The 25,638-nt window shown below is 34.6% G+C and overlaps 5 protein-coding genes across 7 annotated transcripts; 2 read left to right on the plus strand and 3 right to left on the minus strand.

The window, feature by feature from the left end:
• Window positions 1-894: 894 nt before the first annotated feature.
• LOC115974553 lies at window positions 895-1,730 on the minus strand. The gene has a single exon (XM_031094961.1). It carries the CDS (start codon window positions 1,572-1,574, stop codon window positions 1,086-1,088), a length of 489 nt encoding a protein of 162 aa, XP_030950821.1. The 5' UTR covers window positions 1,575-1,730; the 3' UTR covers window positions 895-1,085.
• A 491-nt stretch (window positions 1,731-2,221) lies between these two features.
• Window positions 2,222-4,544, minus strand: LOC115974554. Of its 3 annotated transcripts, none has more exons than XM_031094963.1 (3): window positions 4,425-4,544; window positions 3,616-3,723; window positions 2,222-2,688 (listed from the first exon to the last, which is right to left on the minus strand). In XM_031094963.1, exons 2-3 carry the CDS (start codon window positions 3,719-3,721, stop codon window positions 2,549-2,551), a joined length of 246 nt encoding a protein of 81 aa, XP_030950823.1. In that variant the 5' UTR covers window positions 3,722-3,723; window positions 4,425-4,544; the 3' UTR covers window positions 2,222-2,548. The 3 variants fall into 3 exon arrangements, with proteins under 3 accessions (XP_030950823.1, XP_030950822.1, XP_030950824.1); XM_031094962.1 differs by having other exon boundaries at window positions 3,616-3,731; window positions 4,425-4,527; XM_031094964.1 differs by having other exon boundaries at window positions 3,616-3,735; window positions 4,425-4,527.
• Window positions 4,545-11,752: 7,208 nt separating this feature from the next.
• On the plus strand, window positions 11,753-12,996 carry LOC115977768 (uncharacterized protein At1g76070). The gene has a single exon (XM_031099787.1). It carries the CDS (start codon window positions 11,961-11,963, stop codon window positions 12,762-12,764), a length of 804 nt encoding a protein of 267 aa, XP_030955647.1. The 5' UTR covers window positions 11,753-11,960; the 3' UTR covers window positions 12,765-12,996.
• Window positions 12,997-20,203: 7,207 nt separating this feature from the next.
• Window positions 20,204-22,540, plus strand: LOC115959595. Its single transcript, XM_031078040.1, has 2 exons — window positions 20,204-21,804; window positions 21,892-22,540. The coding sequence occupies exons 1-2, from the start codon at window positions 20,204-20,206 to the stop codon at window positions 22,538-22,540; spliced, it is 2,250 nt and encodes a 749-aa protein (XP_030933900.1).
• Window positions 22,541-23,987: 1,447 nt separating this feature from the next.
• Window positions 23,988-25,163, minus strand: LOC115974555 (thioredoxin-like protein CDSP32, chloroplastic). The gene has a single exon (XM_031094965.1). It carries the CDS (start codon window positions 25,006-25,008, stop codon window positions 24,112-24,114), a length of 897 nt encoding a protein of 298 aa, XP_030950825.1. The 5' UTR covers window positions 25,009-25,163; the 3' UTR covers window positions 23,988-24,111.
• Between the last annotated feature and the right edge of the window lie 475 nt (window positions 25,164-25,638).

The following is a 25,638-nucleotide window of genomic DNA, read 5'->3' on the forward strand; positions in this document are numbered from 1 at the left end:
TGTCATTGTTAGGTCCTTCATGGGATGCAAGTGCCATACTATTCACTTTGCATGAAAAATATTTATCCTCCCCCTCTCATCAATGAAATCGTTAACGATATTGTTGGCCTATTCTATTTTATGTGGATTGGGTGCTGAGTGCTGAGTGCTGAGTGCTGATGTCGTAGTTTCTTATAGGTTTGCCATCTACTTATTGTGACAGGACTGCCTCTAGAGCTCCTTTGAAGTGTTCTGCCTTTAGTAATCTGTGGAGTGAATGATATATGTCTACTACAACCAGTTCGAAAATTATTTGAACGCTATCATAGGAACCTCCATTTAAGTGTTCTGCCTTTAGTAATCTGTAGAGCTCCTTTGAAGTGTTCTGCCTTCAATAATTTGTTGAGTATATGGACGCATAGTGATCTGTGAATCCGCTGCAATCCGTAAGATGCAACCTAAAAGCTCCTTAATAAGCACCCGATTTCTAGGTTCCTAAATCAACTGGTCCCTCGGGAAAGTATCTTATATGCCGGCGTATAAGAAATATAAATGAGTTTCCTAAATCAACTGGTGCCTCAGGAAAGTATCTTATTACTTATACGCTGGTGCATAAGAAATATGTGAGACTAGCATGTGGGCTGTAAAAGTTCCTTAATAAGCACCTCATTATCAGGTTCCCAGCTCATACAAGATTTTCTCCTTGAATAGCCTTCAACAATTATACTACTCTCCAAAAAGCAACAGCTTATGGTGCAATCGGCAATGACATTGCCTATAGTAAGACTAAACGATTGGTTTTGCATGTGGCCTGATGTGTAAAGAAATTCTTACGTTCATTTTATAATTGGCATAAAAAAAAAAAAAAAAAAATCTGTATCCTATTTCGAAATCCCTAAACACGAAATCAAGGCCTTTTTTCCCAATTTAAATACCATAACCCCATTCAACCAAAATTATATGCACAACAACAGTTATACGGTTACAGGTAAATGATCCAATTCCTCATTCCTCAACCAACAACAGAAATTTCAATTTCAATTACAATTACAAATACAAAAATAAAGAGATCGAAATCAAGATCAAAATGTACCGAGAGTCAATAATCACCGTCGATCTCCACCACCACTACGTTCCTTCTCAATTTCTTGCCTATGTTTCTCGGCGAGCTTTTCGAGAGCCGATTCAACAGCATCTTGACCACCAAGAAGCAACCGGGTCACGATTTCCGGGTCGGTCTCGAACCGGGCAGCTTCGAACTCCTTCCGGGCGTTCTCTCTCAGTATGTCTCGCCACAGGAAGCCCCGCGAATCGGTCCACGTGAAGAACCGGGTAGCCCTGAGGATATCCCTGTAGAGACTCAGCGCCTCGCGCCGAGTGCTGGTGAGTCGGCGACGATTTAGCAACTCGGCCTCATCGTCGTCAAGGGTAGGTTTTTGTTCCTTCGCCAAGTGACGGTCCAAGAGCTCTTCAAGGGTGTCAGGTCCGTTGTGCAAGAGCCGGCTGATAGAAACGACGTCGCAGCGAGCTATGAGGTTGTTCAAAGGAATCATCGATATGCTTCGCCATTTTTGCAGCTTCGTAATGGCTATCATTCTCACTCTCTCTCTCTCTCTTTCTCCGATTGCGTTTGAGCGATAGTCTGTGATTAATGTGGCATTTGGAGAAATATGTTGGGCCCATTAGGCTGAATGGGCTTATATTATAGGCCAGGTGATAACACATTTTTTCGGTGAAATAATACAATTTAACTTAAAAACAAAGAGAGAGAGAGAGAAGGATAAATTTTTTACTTCCCCCATATTTTTATAATAAATTTTTAATATTTTTACAACAAATTCTAGATATTATAGATAGCATGTTGTTACACCGAACGAACTATGTGCATTAATGTTAAGTGCAAACAGCCACATTTGTAACCACCGTGTCTGTCTTGGTTACTCCTACTACCTGCCATATTGGTTACAACTTACAAAATCCCTGTTTTAGAAAAATCCAAAATATAGTTCAGTTTTTGCTCCGTATGTTTTCGTATTTGGACAAGACCTTTTCATTTGAATTAGAATAATACAGGTGTCCATTTATTTGCTTTTGATCAAATGCGGGAAAATATACATTTGTTTTTTGCATCCCCCTCTTGTGGAAGGCAACGGGAACCAAATTAGAGAATAGTTTTCTAAACCAAAAGTACAAAAATTTCCGAAATCGGACTTTGATGTTTCTAGTTTCAGCAATGAATGCATTAGGATATATAAAAAGGGAGAGAGTTTTCAAATAACATTATCAAATTGACAGAAATTTGTACTTGCTCACCCACTTTAGCTAAGTGGATATGGAATATGCAAACCATGTGCCTCAATCTTATGATTATTTGGAGTTTGGACATGAACCCAATGCCTCCAAAGAGTAGACTCTAGTATGGAAGAAAAAAAAAAGGTCATTAAAATGTTTAGACACAATAAAATAGGTTGCAATGAGCGGGGGAAGATATGAATAACAATCCTTGGAAAGATGAATGAATCCAAAGGAATACCAAATGCAGTTTATCAAAAACTTCACTACTTCACTATCAGTGACCTTGCATATCAAGCATCTCATCCAGACCTTTCAATCTCTCTAATCCTTCACTAATCAAGAAACGGATCCTTTGCTTGTCATTGCAGTTACGGTTTTTCTCCATCTCTTGTCTAATCGTCTGTCTCAATTCAGCTGTAAGATTCAATGCATTTCAGATATTCTATCAGATTTCCATTTATCCAATGTTATGGGAGAGCATAGACTCTTTCGGAAACAGTTAGCATGAGATAATCAGTTTGATGTAATGCAAAGGAAAATTTGATAAAAAAATGAAAGAATATTTAACAAACTATGAAGTAATAATAAGAAGTTGAATGATCAACTGAAATAGGACTTGATAAATTCATGTGTTACCAGAATGCCAATCTATTACCTTAGCAATACATTGGTGAATGTAATTCCCCAAAAAAAGTCACAAGTGTGTGCGCGTGTTTTTCCTTTTTACTGGAAATCAATGTATATTGTAAGGATTGTGATGGTCAGTAGACCCGGAAAATGATTTTTTCCGGGCAAAAGAATTCCTGATAAGTACAAGGTAGTGTTTAATTGCTAAGCTAGGAGGAACTTGTCTACATGTTTTAGCCAGACCAGAGATGACAGAACTTTGCAATATGGTCTTTTCCCCAAATTTCCAGCCCACCAAATCTACTAAAAATTTCTTTGATTTGATTGAAAGTTCCTCGGAGGGGAAACAGTTGCATAGCATACAAAAGCAACAGAAATAGTTGTCAATGCAATGGATTTTCATTAAGTTTGGGGTTACAACAGTATGACAATTTAAAATTAATTAATTACCAATAATTGATGGGTTTCACTAGAGGTGAAGCCACAGCTGAGTGTCAAGCAAAGAGAAATGCCGAGTAGAGTTGTAGAAGAACATACCAGAATGGCACAGATTTGTCAGATCACATTAGTAACTAAATGAAATCTATCTCCCTTAAGTTAGGCAAAGAGCTTTGTCAGACTACATTAGTGACTAACTGAGATCTATCCTCCTCACTAATTTCTCAAGAAATATTATCATTAATTAGATACATATTTTTCTAAGCAAAGTTTCACCTCTAGCATGAACAGGGGCTCTCTGAGCAGTCCTCAGTGCCTGCCTGTAAAGATTCAGCACTCGAGCACGGAGAAGAAAATCCTGCAAATCAAAGGGGAGAACCATAACTGATTCTCTTCCTCAACACCATATTTCCACATCAAAACACACCCAAAACAGCAACAATATAATTGTAAAAACGACTCAAGAAAAATCTATTCAAAGAACTAAAAAAAAAAAAAACATATAAGATCTCCAAATTAAGTTTATAAAACCCAAGCAAACGCATATTGACATAATCATGATTATTTAGAGTTCTTTTAGTGCATTCATTTATGCAGAATTCATTTAACATCTTTGATGAATGACCGCATGAGCGCCTATGAATTAAACAGTACATATTATACAAATTTATTGAAGCAACATTTACATACTGTAACTAATGAATCTAATACTAGAAATTACTTTTAAAAAATTAAGCCTAATCTTTAACATCCAAAATAAATAATTAAATCCCAACTGCTTCATATCATAGTATAATCCATATAACATAAATAAATTTAAAAGAAAAAAAAAATCAACAACTAACTTTGCTATGAACTGCAATACATTACATTTATGTGAAACCAATTCCTAATCACAGAACCTCTATTTTTGGCTCTTTTTTTTTTTAATCCTAAATCCTCAGATTCAAACAGCAATTTCATGAATTCTGAGTTAATAAATTGCAATAAACAAAGCAAGGGTTTCATTTCTAATTTATTTTTTTAATTAACGGTTAAATAAACAAATAATATAATTGAAAAGGAAAAAGAAGAAGTCGGCATACCTTGGGGCAAAAAGAGGAGCGTCTAACGAAAGCTGAAGACTGCAGAGGCAGAGCAGACCAGTAACTGAGGAAGGAAAGTCCAAAGGAAAGAAAAAAAAACGGCAGCGTTTTGTACAAAAGCACTAAGGGATAAAAACGACAGCGTTTTATGCAATAGAAAGAAGTCTAAGTCAAGCAAAACGATGCCGTTGCACTTAAAGCCAGACACAAGCTTCACGCGTCATATGATATACACATTCTGTTATGAATCTGCTATGATATAAATATCAGAGTCCATTTAAATTACAACTGATCAATAAAATCTCTCAGTTATATTTAGAAAGCTTTGCAATTTTGTTACCATAAAAAAAAATGCAAGACATTCTTGCTACATAAAACTTAGATTTTGAACAATTTTTTTTAGTTCCAAATGAGGGTTTTTAGTCCATAAAATTTATGTAAAAAAAAATTAACATTATTAGTTTCTCATCCACTCCCATTAATTTTCTTGTATGTGTCTAACTAAGCAATCACATGTCATTTTTAAAAAAAAATTGTGCTAACTTATTTTCTACTAAAATATTTCTCATATCCAATCCTAGACTCGAACTGTTTTATTGTTCTAATCAAAACTCAAACTAGAAAAAATGTTCATAATTTCCCAAATCAAAACCTATACCCGATTGTGAGAAATATATGAAACTTGATTGAGAGAGACATATAAACTAAAGCCACATACTCCAACACTAAATTGTCCGCCCTTCAAGATTTGGTATGCCATCATATTTGATACATTAAAATTAAAAAGATAAAGTTTTCCTCAAAACTAATTGAAAAAAAAAAAAAATCTCATTTAACCCATTAGGTGATAACTCATAAAATCATTTGGTGTAATTTTTAAACAAGCCACATAACTTATTAGATATGTAATGTAACTAAAAGTATATGTGGATGATTTTATTAATTACCATAATGTGGGTAAAAGGAATTTTCCTCCAAACTTAATTTGTTTGGACATCTTCATTGAAAATACCAAAAAATAATAGTTTGATGAGCTAAATATCGAGTGTGGGTAGCTAAATGTGAACTTGAGTACGCCAGAATTGCCTTATTGTAGTGTGGCTGAGATTTGAAATTCGAAAGAAGATATTTACCCTGCAATATTTCGATCTCTAACAATTATTGACACAACTATATTGCGGGAAACAATCGGCAAAGGTATTAAGAGTATATTATAAAGTAGATGAATCCAAGGCATCTCAGCCTAAATAGAATGTTGAAATTCTAAGATAGCATGCTAAATTACTACATCAACTTACTAAAAATTTTGAAAAATAAGAAAGACGCGGAGAAAATGTTCAAGTGCCTAAAAAGCAGGTGAATCCAAAAAAAAAAAAAAGATGAAAGGTTAACATTAGGAACTTTTGAGGTAAAGAAGGCTATCGATTTGCTTGATAAAGACAAAGAACAAAAAATTCTTGGAGTTCCAAATAAACTATCAAAGGATTGCACTAATTTATCTTTGAAAGAGTTATTGAAGTCCTTTTCTCCTATGCATGAGTACTCTACTAATTTTTGTTAAAGGTGCAAGTTGTCTAGTGAGTAACGTAAGAGATGAGGAGTGGAAGATACATAAGAGATAGGGGTGCATTTGTTTCCAGCGGCTGCGCGTTTGTTTTCAGCACGTTTTTTTTTTTGGCTGGTACATGTCTCTGTTTATGGACCATCTTTTTTTTTTTTTTTTTGAGAAAAGTTTTTGGACCATCTAAGTGCTAAAAACGGGTGAATAGTAATTTGTAGTAATAAAAAATATTTTACTACAGTATTTTCAGCAATAAATTTTCAATTTTCAGTAAAATAAGCGGTATTCAAACACACACTAAGGGTCTGTTTGTATACGATGCCATTGAACAATGTCGATTGCAGACTGAGAGTCATTATTTTGACACACGTCCCCCCATTTTGGCTAAGAAGATGATAGCAGGTCTTGAGAAAGGGGGTTTCCTATCAAAATTGGCCTCTCACAAACCTATAAATACCCCCTTAATTCGTTGAATCAAGTATGGAAAACTTGGACAATGTTTCTTTGCGATTTTTATTTTCTTAGCAACTTAACCATTCGGTTACAGCAATTCAATTATCATGCAGTCTTTGAAATATTCAATGAAATTTTATTCACCTAGACAGGGAGGTGATTATTACATGTATATACCCTTTCACAAGAAGATAGACCCCACACTTATAAAACTCACCTCCAGAGAAACTGAATACATGTATAGAATACATAATAGACAAAAGTCAAAGAAAAAAGAGGACGTCGAGTACAGCTGGACTTGCCTTGAATGAGTACGCGTATGGCAAAGTATTTATGGTTGTGTCGGATAACTACTACACGTCGGTTATTAGAGCGGTGTTCAGCGTTCTCTTTGAATTTTAAAAAAAATTCAAAGACAAAGACAACTCTTTCCAAGTTGGTGTTGGATGCCGTTTAAGTAATGAACTATCAGTCTCTTTGTCTCTTCTGCGTATTCCTTAATATATCTTTATTGGCCAGAATTTTCATGCCAAAAAATTTCAACACCATAAATGCCATGTGTGTTAATGACTATTTTGACTTCATCGAAAAATCAAAGTTAGCAAATCCAAAATGTACAGTAATCTTCAATAAGACAGATAAATACAGCCATTACTGACTGATATTAATCAAAAGTTCAAAATGTTGGACTACTTTACCTTTTCCCGTGTTAATGAACGTTAACATATATATACTTCGACGAGCGTGTGTTAGATTAATGGCATAGTACTACATTGGTACAAGGTGATCATTTGGACAAAATTATAAGGAGTGATATAATGGATACGATTGATTATCCTAGGTCATTCGTGGAAGATAGTTTTAGAAAAGAGAAATTGAGTTAGATTATCCTAGGTGCTTCGTGGAAGAGAGTTATAGACAGGATAACAAAAGAGAGAAGTTTTTTTTTTTTTTTTTTTGAGAAGAAAAAGAGAGAAGTGGAGTTAGACATAAATAGTAGTGATTATTGTTGTGATTGATAAGAGTATTCGCGATAACTGGTTCAAAAGTTTTTGTTAATTTTAGCACAAGAATCAACTATTTTTTTTAATATTCATATTTCAGACTCAGTATTTTACCAAAAACCCAGCATCGTTAAATATTTAGCTTTCTTGATTTTTTTATAATTGTTTTTCTTTATTTACATACAATAATTACCATCTATTCTCTTCATACATAATAAAAAACTTAAATGTAAAATAAATAGTGTCAGTGTAAATTACATAGTAATTATAGTAACTATGTATTTTTACACAATTTTACATAACTTAATATGGATGGATTTTAAACTTAGTTGACTAAAATATGATATTTTTTCTCTTATACAAACTACGCCAGTGCTCTAATAAAGTCAAAATATGCACCCTAGCAGCTGGACTTTGCTTCGGATATGCTACCATCAAATGCCTCTTCTTGTAACGTTGGCATCCACCATATCACATTTTTCTTTTTTTGGATTTAGACCATAACACAGATTTTGTTCGTATATGACTATCATTGCATAGAAAATGTCGACCACTGTGCCACACCAACATTCATAAGAAGATGTGCAATAATTTAATAGATCCGTTCACATGTATTAATCCAGAATTTTTTTTTTTTTTAGAGAAAGTTTTAACTTATGGTATTCGCTCTTAATGATAGCTCTTTATTATTAGACCAAGACACTAATCAGTTTTTGGTGTAAGTAGGGATTAAACTCCAGATCTCTTATACAACTATCAAAAACTTTACCAGTTGAATTAACTGGAACCCAGGTATTAATCCAGATTTAAAAACCATATATCCTGGCCAGATGAGTTTATATATAAATGGCTATATTTTCATAATTGTATATATTTTTTAATCATATAATGTCCATGAGTCCATGACTAGTAATGGGGTTGTAAACTTTGAACACCTAGGGTTATAAACTAGTGAAGTCATTTGAGTTTATTAAAAGTATTCATTTGATTTTATATTTCGATTTCATTAACAAAATAGATTAGGTATTTAAGTTTGGTTAATTTTCTTGTTGAATAAGTTCAAGTTTGTTTAGGAGATACTTGATCAACTTTTTGCTTCCCTTATATATATAGTAAAACTTACAACTAATAATTTTTAGTTCTTCACCAATCTATACTAATAATTAATAACTTCATTATAATTACAATTGCATTATTTAAATTAATTACCAACCAAGTATTGTTAAAATTATATATATATATAACTTTTACTACAAAATGGACTATTTATATTAGCAATAAATTACAAATAATAATTTGATATTTTATAAATTTATATACAAACTTACATAATCCAATCTTAAGTCAATATAAGAATATTTTTATACATGTTTACATATATGTTTACATATATGTGTGTGTGTGTGTGTGTGTGTGTGTGTGTGTATATAATATTAGAGTATCAGCAGTGGGGTTTGTATATGCCAAATGTTAGGAACATTTGGCATTTAAGCCCCAAAACTGCTCAACAATGGGAAGACCATATCGTATATGCCAAAATTTTTTTGAGATTTAGCTACAGTACCATCTCAAATGTAAGATGGTACTGTAGCTGAATGGTATAAAAAAAATAATTTTTTAATACTTCCCTCTCATTAAAATAATTTTACCCGGCAATTTCTCTCTCCTCTCTCATTTTTTTCTCTTTCTTTTCTCTCTTCCTTCTCTCTTTCTCATCCCCTCTCTCTCTCGCCATTGTCAAGCTTCTCTCAGTTGTTTGTGCCAGATCGGAGCTCACGCCGAATCACCAAGCCAGATCGAAGCTCACACCTAATCGGATTTCTAGATCGGTGTGGTGGCGAGGCTAGTGGCGCGGCTAAGATGGGTGTGGTGGATAGAGGTTAGCGTGGTGGAGATCGGCGTGGAGACCGGTGTGGAGATCAGCATAAAGACCGGCGTTTGGTGGGTTTGGTGGCCGGCGTGGAGATCGGCATAGAGATCGGCGTTTGGTGGTGTTCACATGGTGGCCGGCATTTGGTGGGTTGGGTTGCTATGGGTTTGTTGGGTTTGTAGTGGGTACTTGGTGGGTTTTATTTTGTTTTATTATTTTGGATTTTTTGGTTCTGGTGGGATTTTGTTGGGCCGAGGGTAGTGGTGGCGTGGTGGTGATTGTTTGTTTTTAGTTGTGGCCGGTTTCTGGGTTTGGTGGCCGGCGTTTGGTTGGTTAGGTTGCTATGGGTTTGCTGGGTTTGGGTACTTGGTGGGTTTTATTTTGTTTTAGTATTTTGGGTTTTTTGGTTCCGGTGGGATTTTGTTGGGCTGAGGGTAGTGGTGGCGTGGTGGTGATTGTTTGTTTTTAGTTGTGGCCGGTTTCTGGGTTTGGTGACTGGCGTTTGGTTGGTTGGCCGGTGCTAGAGGTTGAGGGAGAAAGCTAGAATAGTTGAATTTGAAAAAGCTGGAATAGTTGAATTTGCAAAAAAAATGATGGTTGGAAAAGTAATAATAAAGAAAGATTAAAAAATAATATTTTAATAAGATGGTAAAATAATAGAGTTTTGGGATGTTGGGTGTATTGTGAAATGGTATAATATAATTGATAAAGTAGCTTTTTAGGATGGTAAAATAAGATGAGATATGAGATCTAAATGCGGATGCTCTTATACATTGAAATTAAAATTGAGTCTTATACTTACGAGTTATGAACACATAATTATGTTTGGCCTCTGCTTGGGTGATAGTGGAACCTAAAATTAGGTTGGCTTGAGGCTTGAGTTTGACTCATTCACTAAATAAACAAATAATATATATTTTTTAAGACAAATCCCAATTATTGTTCATAAACAACTCAATTCCTATAAATAAATAAATAAATAACAAATTAAACAACTCAGTTCATCAACAATCCTAATCTCATCCCACCACAACACTAACAATGCTCTCCCCAAAAAAGGTAACGAGGTTGTAAACACTCTAAACGTCTGGATAGATCAAGTGCACTTAACAATATAATTTGATGTTTTCATCAAATAAATTATTGAGTTCATGCACATGGAATAAAAACTAATGGTCCACAAGGAAAGTTTATACTCATCTTTTTTTTCCCCCTCCAGAGTAAGCCAAATTGGAACACAACTTAGGCTTAGGAAGCAAAGTTTTACCTTTCAATTAAACCTAGATGAAATTTTATTATTCTCTGTTGGTTTCTATTCTCACCGTAGGGAAATTATTGCGTACTCCTAGAGCATCATAAATACGCATTTCCTCCTCTCACGTGAATGATAGGTCTCACTAATTAAATTCATGATGAGACTCACCATTTATATGAGATAAGGGAGTACACATTTAAAGTACTCCAGGAGTACCTAATAATTTTTCCTTACCTTATGATTGGAAAACTATTTCCCAAGCGTCAAATTTCATGCAACTATAGAAATAGTAATTGGTCTGTAAATAGTTAAGTTTGAAAGCTGCTGCCAAACTTTTATTAATTTTGATAAAATTTGGTCAATTGTCATTATCTTTAAAACCACGTATATGAGTTTAATGATTAGGTGATTAGATCAAGCTTTAAAAAGTCATAAACTGACAAAATCAAAGGTAAACAATGTGTCATATTAGATTTATTATAGTATTTTTATACTATTACTTAATCGGAATCCCCCCAACAAAGAATGGATCTAGTATTTATGTGCACTAAAACTGATGAGATATAAATACGTAAAAATTATATCATTTGACAGTGTCCAAATCTCAACTGATTTAAAACACAAAAACACCCAACCCAAACTAGCTCCAAAACAGAAAGGTAAAAGTTCAATTTGTTTATCCTATATTTTAAGTCCATGGATTAATAAAAGTTTAAAATGCTGATTACAATTAATTTATATATTTTTTCATGTGGGTGCAAAGAAGACTTAATCCTGGAATATTCTTCCCAAAAAAAAGGATTGGGTCTAATGCGTTTGTATACTAATATTGAGATGTGAACACATAACAAAAAAAAAAAAAAAAAAAAGGAATAAATCTAAAACATTCATATATTAAACCCATTGAAATGTGAACAAATAACAATTATTTGATGATGCCCAACCCCAAACCAGTTCCAAATAGAAAAGGTAAAAGAAAAATATTTTATTACTCAGACTTTTTAAACCCATATTTGAAGTCTATGAATTAATAAAAGTTTAAAATACTGAATAAAATTTATTTATATTTTCATGTGGGCGCAAAAGAAGACTTTTTTTTTTGGTAAGTGCAAAAGATGACTTAAACATGCATCAACCGCAAGCTGTATTATTAAATTCTGGTGGGCAATAAAGGCAAACAAAGAAGAGGGTTTGTTCAGTCACACCATCTTCTTTGACCGTGCCTGCTTTTCTCTCTATACTCTTGACAAGTTCAAAACAAAACCTCTTCTTGTTAATTTTTTGGTCTTCAAAACACAACCCTCAGACTTTACTGACTCATTTAATGTAATAGTACTTATCCTCTTGCGTATATAATTAAGAACCGATCATTGTATAGTCGTACATACACAATATGGAGAAACAAAGTAAACCAAAGAACAAGATCTTGAAGTTTCTACCAAGAGCGGCTTCTGCAGTAGCAGCCTCTTTCCAAAACCCTACATTCAGTCCTGGTAGAGATAGGAGATCGGAGGTTAACACAAACAGGTACAAAGCCAACAGAGGATTCTCGGGTCCAATCATATCAATAATTCCAGATGAAGCTCGAAGAAAGTCTAGCAAGAACGGAGGGTTTGAAACACAAGAACCCACTTCACCAAAAGTCTCATGCATGGGCCAAATTAAGCACAAGAAACAGATCAAGAAAGCTAAGCGTGCCACGCCGCCACGGCCTCAAGAATCGAAACCCGTGACAACAACAACGATGTTTTCTTCTTCTTCTTTTTCTCCTCCTGAGCTAAAGAATACTAACAAGCATGCCTCGGCGTTTATGAGAATCTTTACTGGTGCAAAACCACCGAGAAGTAACAAAAATGGTGGTTTTGCTGATAAGCCTGATGGGGTTGTTCCTGAAGATATTGAAGTGCCTTCTTTGTGTCAGATGAAGAGGTTTGCGAGTGGACGTAATTCATTGAGTGATTTTGATTGGACGGCTCAGATTTCACTGGTGGATAAGGATATCCTGAAGTATTACTCGGATGAAGAGAGAGGGGAGAGTGATGAAGAAGAAGAAGAGATGAGAATTCCTTTCTCTGCACCTATGATGATTGGTGGGGGAGTGCCTTTGCAGCCAAGAAAAGAAATTAATCTATGGAAGAGAAGAACCATGAGTCCACCTACACCTCTTCAATTAAATCCCTTGGTCAAAGCAAATTGATAGAGTAATTTTCTCAGTTTTTTTTTTTTTTTTGGGTGGGGTGGGTTTTGTTTAGATTTGTTGCTTTACATCAATTGATTGTGCAAATATGTGAATGTGATGAAATTTGTAGAACACTGTAATTAATTTGGTGCAAAATTCTGATGGAATTTGAAGTAAAGTGTAATACGCATGATGCCCATCTACAATTTATTCCTGCATAGATGAATGTTAAAACACATGTTTTCTGTACGGTATTGGTGATTCTTTCATTTTGAGCTTTGGGATGTGCTACCTTGAGATTTTTTAGGTGATTTCAAATGCATATTGTTTGAAAGGAAAATCAGAAAATATCTCCAAATCTAACTTTTGAGTTATGACCCGTGGCATCATTATTATGGATATTCAGTCACTACTCAGCCAACCAAAGGTAGTGAAAGTGGGGCCCAATATTAAGGCAGTACAAAGTGATGATTTCTATTTTTAGAGGATCGTTTTCAGTCACTACTCAGCCAAATAAAGGTAATGAAAGTGGGGGCCAATTTTTAGGTAGTAAAAGCGATTGGTTTCTATAATTTAATACTACTCGCAAATTTGACACAATTAATTTACTTATAAATGGATTATAAGTTGAGATTAATTTAGTTTGGGTCATATTAGGGTTGATATAGCTAATCTATTTAATAAATGAACTGTATTCGTGTTCATCATGTGAACTCATTTGACTCGTTTAACTTATAAATGTATTAACTTTTGTTATTATTACTTAAATTATTTATGGTTGTAATTATATGTTTATTGCTATATTTATAATTACAATTTTATTTTAATTTTAAATATATAAAAATTGATAATATGTTATTTAGATCAGAAATGACCTATTTATCAAATAGGTTATCAAATGGGCCATTTGTATTAATATTTACATAACTTTTTAATTAAATAGATTAAACATGTCGTGTTGAGTTAACTTGTTTAATAAATATGTCGTGTTAAGGTCAAGGATTTTTAACATGTTTACTAAATAGGTTGGATTTAGGTCAACCCATATAGTTGAATACTCATAACTCAATATGAATCGAACTCGACAAGTAAACACAAAATTGCCACCCTTAATATATTTTTTAATTTCCAAAATTTTTTTGTGAGGTTTATGTGTGTTTTCAATTCTTTGTCAAAAAATGTGTGTTTTCAATTCTTTAGTTTAGGGTGCCGTCAGTGCTAGGTCACATTTTGCATTGCATAGGAAAATATATTTGCAAACACACGCAAACACAATAATATCAAACGAAGTTGAACCTAGTACCTACCCAAAGAAAGAAAAAGAAAAATTGAAATTATATCTGAAGGCGGTAAGAATTTGGACTTGAGCAAGCCCTAGCTAGAGCCATAAAAAAAGACAACAAAAAAAAAATTATATAAATTAAATCTTGGTTTGAAAGAATTTTCAATTTTGTAGTCTGTACACAGCGGCAAGCCGGCCATGACAAAGTTGGGCACAACAAATGTACCTGCCAATGACATTGTGCAAAGTAAAAATTAAATAATAAAACAAGGACGGAGCCTTCGGGTCATGAAAAAATTATGAGAATAAAGAATATAAAAAGGCGTTGGACCCCAATAATATTGGGCCACAATTTGGACCTAGTCCAATGAAAATACAATACAATATATACAACACAACACTGCGTGAGAATTGAGAAGTTTTCTTGTTGCCAAATGCCAACCCTTGATGATCCCTTCCAAGCTTAAAAATACTATTATAACTATTCTGCTATACTTAATAAACTAAGAGAAATGCTATCAGATACTTTTATTACAATGGTTAATAATCAATTTAAAAAAAAAAAAAAAAATTTATGGGAAAAAAAAAATTAATTTTTTGATAGTTTTTTTCATTTTCCATAAAAATTGTGTCAAAACTTTCATAAAGTGAATTGTTAACCATTGTCCTAAGAGCATCCGTTAGTATAACCCCTAAACTAAATCTACTAATTTCTACAATTTTGTCCACAACTCGCGTAACGAGTTGTAAATGACGAGTGCATGTGAGTTCACAACAGGGACGGACCCAGGTGGGGGCCAAGGGGACCTGACCCCCCTATCCATTTTTTTTTTTTTTTTTTATAGTTATTATATATATCATTTTTGTAGTTGGACCCTTTTCCAAAATCTTAAGTCTCTTTCTCCTCAATAAGTCTAGCTAGCTTCACCTAAATAGCAACTATCCAACTCAAAAACTTAACAAAAATAATAAAAACATTCAAAATGGTAATTGTATTTTAGCCCCAAAAAATATATATATTTATATTTTACCACCAAAAACCAAAAAATCATGTGTTATTGGATAAGCTAAAGCTAAATTTTTTGCAACTACAGTAAACTAGTATAAATACCAATTAACTGTAACAAGTTGTTAAAAATAAAAATAATATTTTATTAAGATTATACCTGTTCGTTCAATTAAAAAACTCAAATTCTCTCTTTCTTTACTATTTTAATGAGTTGCTTATATTACTTTAAATGAAGTGATAAAAAAATAGAACATTTGATATTGGGTGTATTGTAAAGTGAGGTAGTAAAATAAATAAAGTACTTTTTTGAGGTGTTAAAAGCTAAAATTTTTAGCACCACCACTGTAAATACTTTAACTTCAACCAAAAAAAAAAAAAAAATAGCCTAGTATTAAAAAAAAATTATTTTGTTTTTGTTTTTGCCTTTGTTGATAAATGATTGTATCTTAATGTATTTAGAAACAATGATTTTAAGTATTTATATTTTTTTTAATATTATATGGATGCCTATTTGGAGTGTTTTATTATTATTATTATTATTATTATTATTTTGAGTCCTTTATACTCCGGTCCCGCTAGCTTAAAATCATAAATCCGTTCCTTGTTCACAATTTCATCACACATAAGTTGTCACGTGTATAAGTTGTGACAAAGTTGTTAAAATAGTTGTGGTACCAAGACTTACTCTACCTCATAAGCCCTGCTCTATAGGACTCAGCTCGTTATTTCCAACATTTTGGAAGCTTCAAATGTGAATGATTTTCATGCAAAAATTCACTCAGTTTTAGATGAACCTTCCGCTTGACCCGGATTTAACGAGCGGGGACTGTAAAATCTGTTACTTTGAGAGTCGAGTCACTCAAATTTCTCCAAGAGAAGGTGCCCAAGCCATACATTCGTCAACATAATTTGGTAATTGTAACAACACCGTCTCGGCAAAGGAAGCGAGAAATAGTCTTATAATCACGGCTATATGGATCAAACACTAGTGGACCTCGCATTGTGCACACATCTTAAGGTTGAATAAAATAATGACAACAAGTTTGTGGGAAAAAATAAATAAATAAATAAATAAAAATCATCAAAAGCCTTACAAGTTTAGATAAAGTTTGTTTATCTTTTGAAGATCAAAGTATAGATGAAATTGTAGTGCTTGGGTTTGTGGGAATATATATGACTAAAAATTATTATGTAACGTCTATAATATTTTCATAACAAATTATAGATGGTGAATTGTTACTGGATCAAATCTGGACTGACTATTAATTATTGAAATCACATTTTTGCTCATAAGTAATAGTCAGTAACAGTTTGCCACTTAAAATTTGTCATAAAATTATTGTAAAAATATTATGAACTTATCATTTTTCTTTCAAAATTTATCTCACATATTATTTTTTTCAAAAAAGTAATCAAAACCCGCTTATTCTCTATCACAATGAGCCAGAGCCCGCTTGATATAAGTGGGCTTTCGCTCATTGTTATACTGGACCCACTCCTCCGTCTTATTTTGTTTGGGTGTGGGGGTGTTTATTGGGCTAGTATAGTTTGTTTTGCTGTTGTTGTACTTTTTGTTGTTTAACGAGATTGGCCATTATAAATAAGAAAGAAATAAAAATAAAATTATGTTGCGGATATATGAATACATTGTGAAAAAGATTTTACATATAAGCTTTTTTTGTTTTTGTTTTTTCATATATAAGCTTTAATTCCAAAGAAAGGGAGACAAAGATTCAAAGTTGAAACTACTAGCCTCTATTTCATAGAACGTGCTATCCAATAAAATTAGAACCAATTATTCCCTTTTTCTCTTTAAAACAAAATAACCATTCTTTTTTTTTTTTTCTCTAAAAAAAAAAACCATAAAACTTCTAATAAAATAGCTTTATGGATCCTTGTTAAAAGCAAAGTGTCAGCCCATGATAAAAAATGAATCACATTATTAAATCTATCATTTATGTAAAAGTTAGGCTACTTCATAAAAGATTGCCACCTAATTTTTGGTCATCCTTATCTTCTTTATTTTGTTTTCTCTCTCATTCTCTTTCCCTAAAAAAATACAACTTTTCCTTGGATAGGAATCAACTATTGTAATATAGTTCTTCTGTATAGTTTTAAGTTTGAGTGTCCCTTTCTTTTAGAACTGGTATGGTCACCACCACCATGGCCATATATAACCGTAGGACCCCAGCAGATTGAATTGCTTGCAAGAGAATCCCTCTTATTAGGAGGTACTTCACATCTTTGAAATTGCTATATAACCCAGAAATACAACCTTGTCAATATTAAGTTATTTACACCCTAGCTATTGAACAAGGTGTTCATGTAAAAAAAAAAAATTGCACTTAAAATTAATTCAACGAAATGGCTATGGTAGTGAAGCCTGTCGAAAATGAAGAAGGTGATAGATTTTATCATCAATAAATAAACTCCACGACCTCTGGTTCTGGCTCAACATTTTGTCTTATACTGTGTGGCCTTTTTTTTTTCTTTTTTTTTTGAGAAACAAACATCAAAATTTCAAAAGATTAATTTAGTAATTTGAAATATTCAGAATTTTCCCGAATTCCTCCATACAATTTTTGGTGTCTGACAATTTAATAACGGGTTTTCTCATCTTCTACAACACCAAGACTTGTTGCTTATTCTAATACAGGAGCTCCAAAGTCCAAATTGAAGCTACTGGGGCTACTTTTCTTGCTTTTACTTAGATATTCTCTTCTTGGAGTAAGCGTTATTCTTGTTAAAATTTAGAAAAATTATGAAGAAATAAAAGGAAGTCAGTGAGAAAATTATCATGGTATTAAATGGTTAGGTCTTTTTTTATTATTTTTTTTTATTTTATACAAGATAGAATTTCTACTCGAACCTAATCTAAATGTATACGTGTGTGAAGCTTCGTTTTGGAGACTTAACCCTTAGTCTTGCCCCTCACACCTCTCAAGCGCTTATACTTGTAGAGTGACTACTGTACCAAAGGTGCGTGGTGATAAAATGGTTAGGTCTTAATAACCTGCCTTTATAGCAAAAAATGCTGAAGAGTTGCTAGATCTTTATTATTGAATTCTTCCGTTACAATGTATCTATTGGATTAACCCTAGAGTTGTAGTGCTATATATACAACCTGTACAATTAGAACTAAAACCTTTACTACAATTTTGACTAGGATAATACAATGGACTCAAAACCTGAATCAATATTTCCAATGATTCTAACTAGTTACATGGAAGATTAATAAGATATTTGCTCGCACTATCCTTCTTCACATTCCACATCATTTCAATGAACCAGCTTGCCTCGACTCTGTGAGGACAATGCGTGAATGTATGGTGGAAGGGTAGGTCCTTCCCCTTTCAATAAAGTAGTGTCAATTACAGCCCAATCTAATAGCCAACTTATATATAAACTCATCCAAAGTTCAATTTTTTTTTCTTTGTGGGACTCATTGATTTCACTACTTTAAACCATGTTCAAACAAGCAAAATTAGGAGTCGATTTTTCATTAACTCCATAGTGGTTTTGGGGCAAAAGACCATGACCATTAGGAGGAGCCGAAGAGGAGGCACTTGTTAAACCGCCTCAATGGATCATTAGAGTACTCAGAATATAAGGTTATAAGGGAATTTGTGATTATAAGAAAATGATTGGAGGAAGACTGATGGAAGCTAAAGAGACTATTACAAGGTCAATGTTCCTAAAACTCTACATGATGAGAGATGCGCAGGCATTTGGTTATGAGGTCATAGCAACAATAACCCTTTTTGATAAGCCATAACCAAGGAAGCAATATAGAGGTTCAAATTTGGAACATTCATATAAAAAAGGGTGACAGTAAGTACGACTAAAAACACAGAGTGAAGAGTAGTTAGTTAGGGACTTAACCGTGAAGAAGCTCTTTTTCTTTTTTTTCTTTTTTTGTGTGTGTGTGAATAGTTGGTGAAAGAACACAATTAAATAGTGTGAACAGTAGTAAGGGTAGTTTTACCCCCACAACCATTTATGAATAAATACAAAGATGAGAAAAGCTCTAAAAATATCTAAAATATGTCAGTTTTTGCATTTTGCACATTTTATCCATTGGGAGGTATAAGGGCAAGAATGATGTTGGTGGTGTTTTAGAACCTATTAGCAATGCATGAGAGTGTGTGAACCCTTAGAATTCACTAAAGTTTGACACGGTCGATAAATCTACCTATTTAAAATTGGTTTTGATGGCTATAAATATACACCCCCCCCCCCAAAAAAAAACCTGGGATGCACAGACGCGGCTCCCAGGCCGGCGCACCCGCGTCCGACGCGGCAGGACGCCGCAGACCACACGTCCGTCCCGCGTCGTGCCGCGTCGCACCACGTGGCGGATCCCGACTCGGGCCGACGCGGCCAAAGTCGGCGCCGACGCGGCAGAAATCAGCGCCGACGCGGCCGAAATCGGGCCGACTCGGTCCGTATCGACCGAAACGGTCGAGTCAGGCCGAAATTCAAAAAAAAAAAAGGTGCAAACGCACCGTTTGACTTAAGGGGTCTTAACCTAAATACCCAGACCCCTTAAGTCACTCACACTTCATCCAAATCTCCTCTCTCACTCCTGTCCCTCATCTCCCTGCCTTCTCTGTGTGCTTCACTGCTTCGTCCCTCATCTCTGTGTGCTCCGTCCATAGTGATTGCTGTGTGCACACTGCACTGCTTCAGCCTTTAGGTGTGCTCTCTCTGCTCTTTTCTTGAATTTTTATTCTTTGTTCTTTACGATTTCTCTCTTTCAAATTGCTTAGAAATAAATTTGTGAATCTGAAAATTTATGTGCTTGACTGCTTGCTGTGTTTTTTTGCTTGTTTTTTCAATTCTTGTGGGAGTTAAAGGGTTTTGTTAACCTATGATTTGTGATTTGTGGTTTGTGGGAGTTAAAGGGTTCTGTGTTTTTTTTGTTGTGAACCTGGTTGCTGTGTTTTTTTTACTGTGAACTTGGTTTGATTTATCATTAATTTATTTAGTTAATAGTTATTATTTGTAGGTTATTTGTGGGAGTTAAAGGGTTTTTTTTGGTTTTGTGGTTTTGTGTTTTTTTGCTGTGAAGTTCACAGTGTGAACCTGGCTGCTGTGTTTTGTTGCTGTGAACTTGGTTTGATTTATCATTAATTTGTAGGTTAAATTGAATCTATTGAATTTACAATGGACGAAGTTAATAGCACAGAAAGTTCACAAGAGATGTCAAATGCTGAATCCCCTCTTTGGCAGTATGTGACTAAAGTAGAAAAACCAGCTGGTGCATCTGTGAAATCTGGTGGAAACACATATTTTAAGTGCAACTATTGTGATATAGTTTTTATGGGATCCTATTCTAGGGTTAAGGCTCATTTATTACAAATTTCTGGCAAAGGTATTAGAGCATGCCGTAATGTGTCAAAGAGCCATAGGTTGGAAATGCAGCGAATGCATGATCAAGTTGAGGCTAATAAGTTAGAGCAAGAACAGAGAAGTCATATTCCCTTACCCCCACCTCCCCCAGGCCGTGGGATACCTATTTCCCCATTTCGGAGACAAGAAGGGAGTGATAGTAGTCATAGTACAAATCTGGTTGATGCTAAGAGGAGGAAGGTGACTATGAATACTACTTTGGAGAAAGCATTTCAGAATAATGCTAGACATGATTTAGATAGTAGAATTGCTAGGATGTTTTACACCGGTGGGCTTCCGTTTAACTTTGCAAGGAACCCACATTATCGTAGTTCCTATGCATTTGCTGCTACTCATAGCATTCCGGGTTATCTTCCTCCTGGATACAATGCTTTGAGAACAACACTTTTGCAAAAGGAAAGAGCTCATGTTGAAAGACTCTTGAAACCAATTAAGGACTCTTGGCTTGAAAATGGTGTAAGTATAGTTTCTGATGGATGGTCAGATCCACAAAGGAGGCCTCTTATTAATGTTATGGCTGTATCAGATGGGGGTCCAGTATTTATAAAGGCAATTGATGGGTCAGGTGAGTTCAAAGATAAGCATTACATTGCTGGGGTGTTGAAGGATGCTATCAAAGAGATTGGACATGAAAAAGTTGTCCAAGTCATCACTGATAATGCAAATGTGATGAAGGCTGCTGGAGCTCTTATTGAGGGTGAGTATCCAAAAATATTTTGGACACCTTGTGTTGTCCACACTCTCAATCTAGCTTTGAAGAATATTTGTGCAGCAAAAAACACTGAAAAGAATGAAGTTACATATGAGGAATGTAGTTGGATTACACGTGTTGCTGATGATGCATCCTTCATACGTGTTTTTATCATGAACCATTCTATGAGGTTGGCAATGTTTAATGAATTTTGTCCATTAAAATTGCTCCAAGTTGCTGATACTAGGTTTGCTTCGGTGGTTGTAACATTGAAAAGGTTGAAGTTGATAAAAAGATGCCTTCAAGCCATGGCTATTAGTGACCAATGGGCTTCTTATAGGGAGGATGACGTTGGAAAAGCTCAAAAGGTGAAAGATATGATTCTAAGTGATCTTTGGTGGGATAATATTGATTATATCCTTGAATTCACGGCACCCATTTATGATATGCTACGAATAGCCGACACAGATAAGCCTTGTCTTCATCTTGTGTATGAGATGTGGGATTCCATGATAGAGAAGGTGAAAGCAGTGATATATCGACATGAAGGCTTGGAAGATGATCAATATAGCTCATTTTGGGTTGTGGTGTATGATATACTCATTGATCGGTGGACTAAAAATTCTACTCCACTACATTGCTTGGCTCATTCCTTAAATCCTAAGTAAGTACATTTATTATCTATTTTCCTTAGTTCACCCTTTAGTAAAACACACATTTGATCTATATTTGTTTTTTAATCTTTAACTAGGTATTATTCCATTGAATGGATTTCGGAGAATCCAAAACGCATCCCTCCACATCGGGATCATGAAATTTCTATGGAAAGAAGCAAGTGTTTGGAGCGATACTTTGAAGATGAGAATGACTTAACGGTGGTGAAGTATGAGTTTGCTAAATTTTCAGGAGGGAGGTTTCCTTCACCAAGTGCCTTGACGGATAGGTGGACCTTACTACCTTTGGTTTGGTGGCAATACCATGGCTCCGCATTTCCAACTATTCAAACCCTTGCCCTTAAACTTCTTGGACAACCATGCTCATCCTCATGTGCTGAGAGAAATTGGAGCACGTACAAATTCATTCATTCCTTAAAAAGAAACAAAATGGCTCATGCATGCGCTGAGGATTTGGTATATGTGCATTCTAATCTTCGACTCTTGTCAAGGCGCAATGAAGAGTACATACATACCGCAACAAAGATGTGGGATATTGCAGGAGACTCTTGGAATGAGAGCGACATGCATGGAGGAGCTGGAATTCTTGAGAATGCAGCTCTTACACTTGATGAGCTAGAGTTGGAGGCTATAGTTATTGGGAATGTTAACACTAGTGCTACTACTAGTGAAAGTGAAGTTCGAAGTGAAACTATTGATCTTGAGGATGATGATATTTGTGTTTGATTGTCTTGTTGATTATCTTTTATTTTGTTTTAGTTTCAAACTTATGAGTTGTATTCTAATTTCCAAACATCATGGAATGTTTTAGTTTCAATCTTGTGGATTATATTTAATTTATGAACATCATGTTTTAGTTGTTATCTACTATTACTCTTAAATTTGGTATTTGTTTATATAATGTGAAAAAGTAAAAGTATGCTTAGCAATATATTAAACATATATTATAAAAATATTTTTAATAATTTTTTAATCGCCGAATCCTGCCGCATCCGCACCCACCTTTTTCAAAAATTGCCGAGTCCCGCACCCACACCCGCACCCGCACCTGCACCCGAGTCCCAAAACGCACCCGTGCTTCATAGAAAAAAACAAAAAAAAAAACAAAAAACAAAAAAACCCTTTTATTGTAATTCCTATGAAACAATTACGTACGACTTTTCAGGAAAAGAACTATTGATGGGGTGAGTGAGGGATTGGAAAGGCTTTGTCTCACCTGGAGATGTGCAAGGATGGTTTTCAAACACATGTAGCTTGCATTTGGCATGAGCTTAACAAGCCAGTTTTTTTTACTATTTTTCTTATTTATGTTACAAATTTAGTTTATTTTTATTATTATTCATATGTCTCATTGTAACTTTTTGATACTATTCATAGGTTTCATTATACTATTTCATCTATTTTTTAGTTTTATCTATAATATTTTTAACAAAAAAATTTCAGTTTCAATTAAATAAACTATTCCCACACGAACTCATTCATAATGTACTACAATGGGAGGAAAAACACCAAAGAATTCTTAAAGGTAGAGTTGAGACAGAACAACAGAAGGCGACTACTAGAGGCCACAAAAACGTCACTCTGATACCACGAAAAAGGTAGGAAAACATAGTGGAAAGAACCGATGACCTTATTGTGAAAAAGACTCTAATATTCAGTATTATGGGTAAATATACATAAGAGAAATTTGACCCAATCGCTGCATAATAAAGATGAAAATAATTTGTATTAAATGAAATAAATATGCTAACAAAAAGTGATGGCTTCAGCATGTAAAATTCTTTGCAATTTCATTTTGTCATTCATATAAGGTTCTAGAAAGATGCTGTATTACTAAGGGAGTCTAAATGTGAAGGCACCCAAATCAACCGGTTTTTTTAAGTGCCTCTCAAGCAAGTGCTAAGCACTCAAAATTGAGAAATTGGATCTGTCATATCTCTCATGCATCATACATCATCAAATCCTGTAATTTTTATATTTCCTATTTTACACTCAATTGTTTTGTGAATTACTTCAAAAACTTACTACATCTATTAAGTTTTCCACGTCAGACAGTTTTGCGCACATGTCCCAAAACAACAGAAATCATGAGTATTTACCCTTCATAAATTACCTCAATAGTAAGTATTAAAGAAATTTAAATTAAAAAAAGAAAAAAAAAAGATTTATATGATTTCGAGAAAGCCAAATTTCACTATTTAAATTCTTGTCACCCAAGTTTTTGTATAAGTTCATACAATCAAAAATAAGATTTGCAAAATCATTTTCATTTTTTCTAATTTGGCTATGAATGCATTTTATGTCACACGAACTCCCTGGTATCTGAGGATTTCACCAATAAGCTCCCCTTTACCCGAACCCACATACCTTCCACAAATGTCACCGTCTCTGATGAACAAAAACGTAGGCACCTCCACAACGTTCATGTCCTTCAAGAACGCCATGCAGCTATCATTCTCATCACCATTCATGCGTGCAAAAACCACAGTATCAACCATCTGCTTCGAGAGCTTAACCACAGTCGGATACACCTTCACACATGGCCCACAATGCTTCAACCCCACATCAAGAACAATCAGCTTCTGATCAACCTTATGGTCTGCAATCAACTTCTCCACATCCTCTCTACTATGCAATTGCACCACAGCAGAATGGTTATCTCCGTAGTACAACACGTCTCCCATGAGAACATCTGGGCCTATCCCTTCCTCTTCGTGAATTTTCTCCATGCTCTTGTAAAAGCTGAAGTGTGGGACTTGTTCAATTCTCTCTCTCTCGCAAAGCTCCCTTGTCTTCTCTGATTCATCACCCATTACAAGAAGGAACTCTACGTCGTTGCATGTTCTGCTCAAGTCCACCATGAAAGGGTAGATTTTGCTGCTGTGGTAACTATGGCTGGCAGCGTACTCTACCACGACGAGCTTGTTTTTGGCCATTCGGAGAGCTTCATCGAATTCTTCAATACTGTGAACTCGTTGTACTCTTTCATCGCTTTCAACTTTTTTAGCAGTACCAGAAGCTGCTGCGGCTTTTGTAATGAAGTGAGTTCGGTTGGTTTCAAGTTTTTTTGTTAGAGCTTTAGGTTTAGTCACAAAGGGTATAAAGGAACGAGGGAAACAAAGAGGGTTATTGATTTTAGGGAAAGTGGCTAGAGAAGAGGGTGGTTTGGATAAGAAATTTGTGAATGTAGCCATGAATACAGAGATCGAGCAAAGGCTTGAGGTTTATTATCTTGTTGAAGATGAGGCTTCAAATAGGTGGAGATGCAGAGAGAAACAGAGACTCTGAGAGGCAAAAAGAGCTATGGATTTGGCACAAAATCTCAGTGATCAAATATCATATCCACTCGTACGTTTTGTGGTTCATATTGTCAGAAGCACTCTGTGTAGATTTTTTCTCAATTATATCATGATCTTTTTCAATTCTTATCTATAGAATATTCCCCACTTCAAACAAAAAAAAATCTATAGAATATTCCCCTTGGTCCTAAAAAATCATATCTAAGGTCTGCTGTTTATCCCAAAAGATGGTTGGGCCTTGACAAGGAGTGACTTAAGGAATATGCCGCTAGACTAGGTGTTTATAATTTAAGGCCTGTGTGTGCATGGGCTTTTCTGCGAATGTATTAAAGTTAAACGAGCATTGGTATTTTGCGAGAGTTTCTTTTCCCTCCCTTTTCCTTCCATTTCTCTTCCTTTGAACTAAACATAGTGTAGAGCAAGAACTGACATGCCAAGAGGCAAGAACCTTGTACTCAAAATTATACATAATTTTTAACAATGCTAGGTTGATCATTGATGACTCTAATTTTGATTATTTTTTTA

Source organism: Quercus lobata, chromosome 2 (assembly GCF_001633185.2).
Source record: "Quercus lobata isolate SW786 chromosome 2, ValleyOak3.0 Primary Assembly, whole genome shotgun sequence".
Taxonomy (NCBI): domain Eukaryota; kingdom Viridiplantae; phylum Streptophyta; class Magnoliopsida; order Fagales; family Fagaceae; genus Quercus; species Quercus lobata.